General features: G+C 32.7%; 1 protein-coding gene across 2 annotated transcripts; it reads left to right on the top strand.

Annotated features, from left to right (window-relative positions):
• Positions 1-2,084: 2,084 nt before the first annotated feature.
• On the top strand, positions 2,085-4,731 carry LOC131168967 (somatic embryogenesis receptor kinase 1-like). Of its 2 annotated transcripts, none has more exons than XM_058147144.1 (4): positions 2,085-2,431; positions 2,511-2,861; positions 2,950-3,347; positions 4,263-4,731. In XM_058147144.1, exons 1-4 carry the CDS (start codon positions 2,380-2,382, stop codon positions 4,572-4,574), a joined length of 1,113 nt encoding a protein of 370 aa, XP_058003127.1. In that variant the 5' UTR covers positions 2,085-2,379; the 3' UTR covers positions 4,575-4,731. The 2 variants fall into 2 exon arrangements, with proteins under 2 accessions (XP_058003127.1, XP_058003128.1); XM_058147145.1 differs by having other exon boundaries at positions 4,333-4,484.
• The last annotated feature ends 6,942 nt before the right edge of the window (positions 4,732-11,673 follow it).

Here is an 11,673-nt window from a genome sequence, read left to right as displayed (position 1 = left end):
ACACATATATATATATAGCAGCTATTGTTAACTTTTTTCTTTGTGAGGTGAATAGGAAAAAATTAAATTAAATTTTTTATCATGAGGTGAATAGCATCGGAAATCATTGGGAGGTGAATATATATATATATATATATATATATATATATATATATATATATATATATATATATATATATATAAAAGCTATTGTTGACTTTTTTTTCTTTGTGAGGTAAATAGGAAAAAAATAAATTTTGGGAGGTGAATAGCATCTGTGTCATTGAGAGGTGAATATATATATATATATATATATATATACAGCAATTATTTTGTCATTGCATGGTGAACAGAGAAAAAGAAATTGATTTTTTCTTTGTGAGGTGAAATGCATCGGGGGAAAAGAAATTGCAGTTGATATATATATATATATATATACAACAATTATTTTGTCATTGCACGGTGAACAGAGAAAAAGAAATTGATTTTTTCTTTGTGAGGTGAAATGCATCGGGGGAAAAAGAAATTGCAGTTGATATATATATGCAACTAAACTGAAATCATAATGTATGAGTTCATAATTTGAGTTTAGGGTTGTTACCTTTCACTCTATGTTCATAAGCAGTGCAATCACATATTATTAGAATTAAATTAAATTTAAAACTAAAAAAGGAGACATAACAGTAATATAAATAGAATTAAAAATCAGAAAATCATACCTTTTTGACTCAATAAGGGATAATCTGATGCACTTTAATGTCACAAATTAATTCTACCTTGAGAAGAAATTAGAATTTCAATTGATAAGCTCAAGAAGGAGACACAATGATGGCACAGAAATTGAAAAGAAATCACAGCTTTGATGAAAATAGAAGCAAGAAAATAAAATAAGGAAAATCGGTATTTTGATTCAAATAGGATCAAGAAGATAATAGAGTGAAGGACAATGCGTAAATATTAAAGTAGGGATATTTTAGTCAAAAAATAAAAAAATATATAGAGCAGTTCTAAACAGCTCCTATTTTAGAGCTGATAGAATCTGCAGCTGATAGGTATCCTATCAGCTGTCTTTCAGTTATCAGCTAAGTTTTTAGAGTTTTACCAAACACTTAAATTCAACTGTTTGGATACCCATCCGCTATCAGCTGCATCCAACAGCTAAACCAAACACCCCCTAAAGACATTACCGAGCAGTCCAAGAGGCCAATTAAGTTCCACAGTGAGACTTGAGATTCTACACGGATGAATATGAAAGCTCCGACGAGTTCTTGACTGTGATTACACAAATCTCTATCTCTTTGATCTTTTTGTTTGTATCTTACTCTAATTAAGCGGATTTGGGCTAACTTGACAACCTTATTTTTTCAATATTCGGGGTTGCTAAATAATTGGATTTTGTGGTTTTTGCTGAACCGTAAGAAACTTTACAAATAATTGGGTAAATTGTATCAACCATCTCTATCTCTTGATTCATGTGGTTATTTTATTTCAATTATTCAATTTTAATTTATTAAAATAAAATATTTCAACTATAGTAACAACTTTTTAAGTTAAAAAAATAAAATTACTTTTTTACTATTTTTTTCTCTTTCTTACTTTTATAATTAAATTAATTAATAATTATTATCAATAAAATATTTTATTTTAACTAAATTTATTGATAAGATTATTAATTATATATATGTTTTTTATAATTAATTAAAATATACTTTGTAATAATCTAGAAAAATAATAATAATATATTTTATTAATATTTTAGTTTTTATATAAAAACTAAAAAAACATAATAAATAATAATTTATAAATTTATTTATTGAAGTGAGTAACTAAAATGAAATAATCACTTAAATTGAAGAATGATTGATGCAATTTTACCCCAAATAATACATATGCAAACTTTCCAAATGACATTACCCATTTGGAAAGAGGTGCAAGAAAAAATGACTTTAATTTCATTCCTGCCCCAACTTTCCTTTCGCCTTGACAATTAAATTGTAGTTTGTCTTCAAAGTTGTCCCCATGAATTGACTATGGGCATCTAATATGACAATACAACCAAAAGAAAAAAAAATGCTGACCCCGAAATAATGCAAGCCGCCCACGGACCTAAAGAAGCTTTTAAGTCAATCCTATAGCACAGTGAATTTGAATGCTAATGGAAAACTAGAGCCGGTAGCCACAATATAAAAGGGTGTCATATTGCAACCAACCACCTGTTATTCTAATCTTTACCACTTTCAGAGACTTAATGCAGAGTCTTTGTTTCCTCTGCAGCTGAGATTGGTGGAGGACATATTCAGTATCTGATAGAGGATTTCATGCTAAACGGCAAGGTAGAGTTGCCCCCAAGCTATCGCAGAAAAAGTTTTTCCTGATTCAGTTTTGCTATTAGCCCCTGAGATGGCTTTTACATGTTGGTGTCCCAGGAAATCTCAACAAAATTTTCCCTCTGGTTAGTTTTTTAACTGGAAATTGGATGGATTCAAACGTATTTTATGAGTTGATTATTGTTTGTTTGTATCTCCTTGCAGTGGAAGAGGATACAAAACTTCAGTATAGTCAGCTTAATAAGTTTTCATGGCAGGAGTTACAGGTGGCAACAGATAGCTTTAGCAATGAAAGCATTCTAGGTAGAGATGGATTCGGACCATTTGGCAAAGTTTACAAGGGAATTCTTGAAGATGGTTCTCTGGTGGCTATAAAGAGAATGAAAAGTAAGAATACTACTGGTGGGGAGCGTCAGTTCCTGAAAGTAATGAAGATGATCACCATAGCTGAGCATCAGAACCTCCTTAAGTTAATTGGGATATGTATCACACCAACTGAACGGTTGCTGGTTTATCCCTACATGGCTAATGGGAGTGTTGCATCCCTCTTGAGAAGTAAACCTTCATTTGACATCATTTTTAGGCATCTAAATTTATTATTTTATATCAGGTCTTCAATATTATAACTAATGTACTCTTGTAGATCAAGGTCCATCACAGCCTTTACTTGACTGTCCAATCAGGAGGCAAATTGCATTGGGATCGGCAAAAGGTCTTTCTTATTTGCATGAACACTGCAACCCGAGGATTATCCATTGTGATGTGAAAGCTGCAAACATTTTCTTGGATGACAATTTTGAGGCTTTTGTTGGGGACTTTGCAGTATCTAAACTGATAAACTACAAGGATTCCCATATCATTTCTACTGTACATGGCACAATTGGGCATATAGCTCCAGAATATCTCTCTAATGGAAGATGTTCAGAAAAGATTGATGTTTATGCCTATGGAATTATGCTTCTAGAGCTAATCACTGGACAGAAGGCATTCGACCTTTCTCGGCTTTCAAATGAAGATGACAATGTTATGCTGCTTGATTGGGTATGCTTGCATAATATACCATTTGATTTCATCGGTACAAAACTGTGCTCACTCGATATTTCCTGTTTGTTTTTCTCTCATTTGCATTTAAATTTTGCTTGAAACAAGTTTTTGATAATTTTCCCTAGATTTTAGGCAGGATAAAATCATCTTAGTGAACAATCAAGTGGATGTAGATATTGTAGAATTTTACTTGGCAATGGATGATGCTGTTTAGCTGAGCTCTAGCTTGGACTTATATTAGGACAAGCATGTCAAGGTTAATTAATTTGATTGTGGAAGAGGTTCAGGGATCTCATCTTTCAGCTATTAGTCAGCTGAACATCACTTGTCAATATGTGCTTTTGTAAATTCAGAAACAATTGTTTTTCTTCCCCCTCTGATCATATCAAGGGGAAGAGTCTAATGTGTATAATCATATTAATATAAAAGAAGGATATGGTCATAAATAAGCATGTATATTACTCTTTTCATGCTTGCAAAATGTTAACCTGATAAACCCTTGAAAGATGGGCTCAGTGATTAAGGATTCACCTCGATATATTTCATCTTGAGTTTGACTCCCACCGGTGGCTAGTTATATGTGAGTGGACGATACGTAAGCCATCCTGTACCCAATGGTCTATAAGCTGTCCTTGGCCCTGGAATGGAGATACTCCTACCTAAAATTTTTTCTGCAAAAAAAAAAAAAAAAAAAAAAATTTTAACCTAATAGTGGGTTAAAACTTGTTGGGATGTTCTTTATTATCTGCCTATGTCAGGTAAGGTTCCACACAAGCTAAGCAATGTGATCTCCAAACCTTTGGCTAACTGCAATAGCCTATGCGGATGAATCCTTTTATTCTCGTTTTCCTTGTTTGAAAATTCATTTACAACCTGTAGTTTTATAGTTTTGATGACAGAGTATTATCACAGGTGAAAAGATTTGTGAAAGAGAATAAGTTAGAGGTGCTGGTTGATCCTAATCTTGGAAATAATTATGTAGGGGCTGAGATAGAGCAGCTGATGCAGATTGCACTACTTTGCACACATGGCTTACCAGAGTATCGACCTAAGATGTCAGAAGTGGTGAGAATGGTTGAAAGTGTTGGCTTGGCAGAGAGGTGGGATGAGTGGCAAAAGATGGAAATTTCTGGCCAGGAGATGGGACCAATCCTTAATCCTACTTCTCGGATTTTTGATTCTACACACAATTTACATGCAGTTGAGTTATCTGGTCCAAGATGACTCTTTTCTCGTTTCTGGAAATTTTTTTTACTTACATAGGATGTTAAATTATTTTATACCCCCAATCAAACAGAATTCAAAAAATAATGTTTATAATGAGACTTACTAAGTTTTGTAATAGGGCCTATTATCATTTTAATGATCTGTACATTACTCATCGGATTGGTGTATGCATCAAAAACTTATTCTATGCAACAATAGTTTTACGTAACAAATAAATTTTGATTATTAATTATGATATGATTCACTATAATTAGTTATTATAAAAAAAGGTTAGTAAATATAACAGTTGTATTTTAAATTTTTTTATCCTGGTGTAGGTAAAAAGTTCCCCTTCTTTAAATATTTATGTACTAAAAAGTTGTTAAATTATTATTAGTGTGAATGAATTTTAATTTAGTGTTGTTGAAGTGACTTTAAATTCAAATCAAATTCTTAAATTTAAGAAAAAAAGTTACCTTAGAAAGGAATTTTTTTTTAATAAAAAATTATACAGTGAGGAAAATATTGTAATTTAATTAGTAGTATAGCTGTATTTGTTGACCTTGTATTTAGCTTCTTTTGTACACGTTAGAGTAGTGTAAATACTCATGTATTAGTCATCCAGTTTTCAATGAAAACACGAGAGCATTTTCTCCCTTTTTTTATTTCTGGCATATAGAAGTTTACATGGTATCAGACCATGCTTAAGAAAAAAAATAACCTTTCCCATAAGAGAACTGAGAGAAAGAAACGGTTCCCACTAAGAAAATTGAGAGAAAGAAACTATTCCCACCATTGAAGAAATGGAAGAGAGCAGCACAATTAGAGTTCGCAGAACTGTAAATCCATCTAAAGAGATTGTGAAAAATCAAGAAGTACCCAATGATTTTCTGGTTTTGCAAGGGTTAGATAATCTTGATATGATCCTTGTTTCTGCTTAATTGACTAGAAAAAATTACAGAGCATGGAGTAGGGCGATGAAAATTGCTCTTGGGGCGAAGAATAAATTGGCCTTTGTTGATGAAAAAGTGAAAGCACCAGAAGAGGGATCTAAGGATTTCGAAAATTGGAAGAGATGTGATTACATGGTCATGTCTTGGTTACTGAATTCAATCTTGAAGGATTTGGTTGGAGGCTTTATTTACACAGTTTTAGCTCATGCGCTATGGGAGGAATTGGCTGAGAGGTTGGGGGAAAGAAATGGCCCTATGATTTATCAGATCAAATAGAAAATTGCTTCAATATCACAAGAGAATATTTAACTAGTTATTACACAAAGTTGAAGCAGTTTTGGGATGAATCAGTTGATATTGAAGTAATTCCTTGTTGTACATGTGGATCTGTTAAAACAGTAACAAATATCTATAATAGAGATAAGTTGATGCAATTCTTGATGGGATTAAGTGATGTGCATGATTAGGTACGGAGCCAAATTCTTCTAGTTGATCCTTTGCCTAGTGTAAACAAGGCATATTCCATGGTGTTGAGGGTTGAGACACGAAAGGAAGTACAATTAAATATCACTGAACATACCGATGCAATAGTTCTGGGTGCTAAAACACAAGGCTCGCATAAAGATTTTAAGAAATACGACCTTAAGAAAGGGCATTGTGACTACTGTAACATGGATGGTCACACTAAGGCTGATTGTTTTGAACTGATTGGATATCCAAATTGGTTCATGAATGGGAACAGGAATACCAATCAGAATAGCTCTCAAGCTAGATATACTGCTCAAGTGGATAGTAGAAATGTAGCTACTAAAGAGTTTATCTCAGATTCACCTCTAGATGAAAGTGCCTCTATTGATCTCTCTAAGTTAGGAACTGAATAATGTTGAGGCAATGGGTATAGAGTGGGCTTTAAGGCATGATGAATCACTATCTTTAAGGTATTAATTGCTCTCACTAGATTACTGACAGGTTATGACAATATATCTCCCGGATAGAACAAATGATAAATTTTGACAACTGTCCCTGAACTTATCTAGTTGTAACATTATAGTCCCTCAACTTAAAAATGTAACATAAAACCCCATCAACTTTCAAATTTTGCAAAGTAAAATCCCTCTAACTTTCAATTACCAGTTTTTTAGTTAGACACTGACCTGGACAGTTTCAGCATGGAGCTTAGTCAGTATTTCTCTCTTCTCTTTCAAGCCATGTGTAAATTGAATTATTTTTCTCTCTATAGACAGAATAATTTTTTATGCGTAAAGAGAATAATTTTATACTTTGCATAAGAGAGGAGAGAGAAATGTTGAATAAGTGCCATGTAAGAGCTATTCACATTAGTTTCTAACTGAAAAATCAGTAACTGAAAGTCAGAGGGATTTTATCGTACAAAATTTGAAAGTTTAGGGGGTCTTATGTTACATTTTAAAGTTAAAGGACTGTAGTGTTATAATTATATAAGTTCATGAGCAATTGTTGAAATTTATCCATAGAACAAAGCTTAAAATTTACAGACAGCAACTCTTAAAGATTTTCCTTAAGAACTTTTTGTACAAACAGATTTTAGAGAGACTATAAGAGAAGAAAAATAAAAGAAGTAGTACATATGATTTAAACAACTCATCCATATTTATAAAGAATGAAAAGTCATGGAATCTTTTCTAGATAGACACATCTGTCTGTTTCCAATAGACACAACTGTTTATTTTAAATTGACATTTTTTCTAACAGATGTGAGACTATATCCGTCTATTAATAGACACATCTATTATGACACATCTCTTAGCAGTCGTAACTGTTTATGTTTAATAGACACATCTACTTATTAAAAAATACATCTATTCATAATTTATTTGTAACACCCCCGTTTGCATAGCCTGGTAGATTTCACTGTTCCGGTGACCGGTGTCGGTCTGGACAATTAAGGAGATTAGAGCCACACTTAAGACAACTTGAGAAGCCATAAACACAAATAATTAGTAATATTTAATTAGTTAACTATAAATAAGAAAAACAGAACATAAGAAGTTAAACGAGCCGAGAGTCACAAATGATGAGTGACCTCCTGAACGCATCGCAAGTCGTTTTAAACTCAAATTTCGAACCGTAAAAAGTGACGCTGCAGTCCTTAAGACCCTTATGGACACAGTGGAAAAGAGAAAATCACGAAAAAGAACTGTTAAGTCAGTCAAATAATTAGGTCAGGGAGCCAGAAGAAATATGGAATTATTTGCAAACCGGGATGAACCGGCGAGGGGCAATTTGGTCAATTGACCCCGAGAGCTGACTCCTGACCTAACTGTCAAATAAAAACGGAGAAAAGAAAATTTCAGAATCGAGAATTAAATTATAGAACTAATAGAAAAAAATAAATAGAAAAAAAAAGAAAGAAAGAAGTTAGAAAAGTCAAAGGTGATAACATCATGAATGATGTCATAAAAGAATTAATTAAATATTTATTAAATTAGATTTTTTATGGTCTTCCCTAAGCCTAAATAAATAAAGGAAACAAAAGAAAAAAAAATTAGACAAACCCTTCTTCCTCTCTCTTGTTGCCGCCTCCCCTCTTCCATAAATCCTCCATGAAAGCTTTTCATTTAAGCTTACCTTTAAGCTTAATTTTTCATTACCCAACCTTAATAACTCTCATAAGAACTTCATTAAAGCTTGTAGTTGCAACTTGAGAAGAGAATTTCAAGAAGAAAGAGGAGCTAAAGATAGGGTTTTGAGGATTTAAGAGAGGTGAGCATGTTAACTTGTTACTTTCCATTTTTAATGCATCATTAGTTGTTGAATTAGCTTGTAATGTGTTAAAATGAAATAAAAATATGGGGAAGGACAAACTGAAATTTCGGCCAGCCATGGATGTAGGAAAGTTTGATGTATTTTGAATGAATTAAAGGTGTAGTAAGTTTGTATGAGTATGGTAGTAGGATAGAGATGCATAAATGTAGTTAAATACAATAATTTAGTAAGTTAGGGTTTTGGGACTTAGGGTTTGTGAACCAAATTTTTGAAGAAATGCATAAATGATATCTTTGACCACTTGTGAACTGAAAAATGGTCAATAATGACCAAAGGAAATGTGTGGGAATTGTTGGAATGAAAACCAAATTCGTAGGTCCAATGGTCATGCTGCTGGCAGCATGACCAAACCCACTTTGAAGGACCAAAACTCAAATTTTACAAGTCCAATTGATATGCCACAAATTGGGGATGAAAATAGACATAAAAGAGCACAATTTTCATTAAGGAACCATGCCCAAAAACTGACCAAAACTGGGTGAACAAATTGACCAAAGTGAAATGAGAGCAGGCTGCCACTGCACCAAACTGACCAAATGAACAGTAACTGTTCATTTGGTCATAACTCGAGCTAGGAAGGTCAAATTGACCTGAAATTTTACCAGCAATTAGATAAGGTATAGATCTAAAACTGTTATGAAGAACACCACCCCAAATTATGCCATTAACCCATTCAAATTATTGAGCAAAGTTGAGTTACCAAACCTGCAACTCTGCAGAATTTCTATTGAGCAGTAATGTTTGAAGGGTTATAACTCTCTCTACAAAACTCCGATTTAGGCGATTCTTGAACCGATGTGGAAACCTAATACATAGTAGAACATTTCATATGAAGAAATTTAGACCAAATTATGAACTTAACTTAATCAAATTACTGACCAAAGTTGGATCAAAATCTGCCAGAACCCAAAATCTCAGTATGAACAGTGCACGTGAACAGTAATTTTATTTTGGCCATAACTTGAGCTAAAAAACTCCGATTGAGGTGATCCAAAAATGAGAATACACTTAAGACAATAAGGAACATTTTCTATGAAGGAAGTTTTGTCAAATTCCAACAGTAGATTGACCAATGGAATAGTGCAACTTAGAACTCCAAAACCGAAAATTGGCAATTTTGCCAAAATGACCTAAGCTTTGAGAAAACGACCAAAACCAACAAGTTTAATGACCAAAATGTGGTATGTGGGTGAAGTTGGAGTTCCCATACCTATTAAGCCTTAGAAAGTCAACTATTTGACTTGAATAGTGCAGTAAATAGTAACCCGAAACACAAAATTTCAAGGACGTCGAAATTAGCACGTTAGAGCTAGGTATAAGTGAAGTTAAATTTATTTTTGGATTTATGTTAAATTATGGTACTGAAACACTATAAAATTGTGTGTTTCAGTGGAAAAGAATATCGGGACAGAACCCGAGGAGTCGAGTTAAGGCCAAAAGGCTACTCATTTGAGGTTTGTGCACAACATCTTCATGCTTTAAAATTCATTGATAAAGTGAACGAAATATGTATTTTACTTGTGATTTGGAATTGTTGAAAGTTTATTTGTGACATTATTTATGATGTTTTGATTAAACTGTGAAAGTTATTGTGTATATTTGAAATAGCAATGTTTAGCAAATTGTTAAGATAAGTTTTGAAACCACAGTGTCATGACCATATATTTGAACACCTCACTAGCACGACTAGTGGGGGTAATTAGTTTCGAATTTTGATTCCTTCTCTGGAGAAGTGTTGAGGTGTGCCAGTAGAAGAGGATGTGAATGGATATCCATATATTTGAGCTAGCTAGCCGTGTGATATGATTTCTCTTTAGCCTCTGGCTATTGAGATTCTATTTGTTTCGAATGGCATGATCTAACTGTGGGTTTTATGAAATGTGTTTTGATACTTTGAAATGAACTTAGTTTGCATTAAAATCTCATAATTCATGTTTTGTGTTTAATGCTTATGTTTAGTCAAAATTTTGAATAAATGTGATTTTATTTTTGCATAAAGATTATTTTAGTATGTTGTGTACCACTGAGTCCTAGTACTCAGCGATAGCTTCTATTGCTGTCACAGATACAGAGACTAGAAGAGCAGCAGACTGAGCTGCTGAGGTGTGAGGAGCTATCATCTTGAAGTCTTCGGGTATAATTTATACCCTGCCTGTAAATATTTATTTTGATGTATGTATTGCATATAAAGGTATGGACATGTAAATGGGTCTTGAGCAGCTTGTACAAAGTTTGTATGAAGTTTGTAATAAAATTTAGTTTGTATTTCTTTTGATGTGAATTTTGTAAGGATGTATATAAATTGTTTTGTCTCAAATGAAATGATTGTGGAATTTTTGAAATTGATAGAGTTTGATTGTGAAATTGAAGTTGTGGTTGAGAAAAATTTTTAGAAGTGCTTTTTACAGGTATTTGAAGAACGGTTTTCTCAAAATACAGAGGAAACTCTGTCAAAATTTTTATAAAATTTACGGAAAAATAAAATGGGCCAAAATTTCCAACTAGCTTTTCACTTAAGTACATGTTTTAAATACTTATTAGAAATGCTCACCACTTACCAAAAGTAAGAAATTGTTTTAAAATCCCTTGTAGGGTGCTTAATGAGTTATCGGTAGGTGAAGTTCGGTAGTTCATTAAGTATTCTACGGGATCATGTTATGCATTACAGAGGGGTAAGGTGTGACATTATTTACAAAAATTAAAATAAAATCATTATTTTATTTTATACACATACATGCCGAGTGCCATCCTATAATAATATTTATTAAAGGGTTTGCGAGATTATTATAGGATTTAACATAAACATAGTAATAACACCATCAAAGACTAATCTCACATATTCATGTTTATTATAATGTAAAGAAATCGATGGCATTGGTTGTGGCCACAACTTAATATTCAATAATAAGTTTATCAACTATTCTACTTCTTTACATGCAGCTGCCAAAGCTATAAACTTAGATTTCATTATAGAATGAGTTATACAAGTTTGTTTCTTTGATGCCCAAGATATAGCACCTCCACCTAAGGTGGACACCCAACCGAAGGTTGACTTATTATCCTTAGCACTAGTTATCCAACTAGCATCTTTATAACTCTAGGATCTCCACCATATTTGTTTCACTAATCTACCATGTAATCACATGTTTATAACATGAACTAAATAGATAATTCATAGTTTAAATATTGTACACACACAAATGCACACTCATTTATCCTTTTGTTACTCCTTACAAATGACTTATAAGGCTCTTATATTTACTAATCAAAGTGTACCAACCTTTTGGCCAACAAATTCATCTTTTCTTGCATGTAACTATTAAGAAGAATTGTATTTTTTCATTCAGTTGCATCTTTTG

Source organism: Hevea brasiliensis, chromosome 5 (genome assembly GCF_030052815.1).
Source record: "Hevea brasiliensis isolate MT/VB/25A 57/8 chromosome 5, ASM3005281v1, whole genome shotgun sequence".
Lineage (NCBI taxonomy): Eukaryota > Viridiplantae > Streptophyta > Magnoliopsida > Malpighiales > Euphorbiaceae > Hevea > Hevea brasiliensis.
The sequence above is the reverse complement of the archived record's forward strand: the minus strand, read 5'-3'. Positions and strand labels throughout refer to the sequence as shown.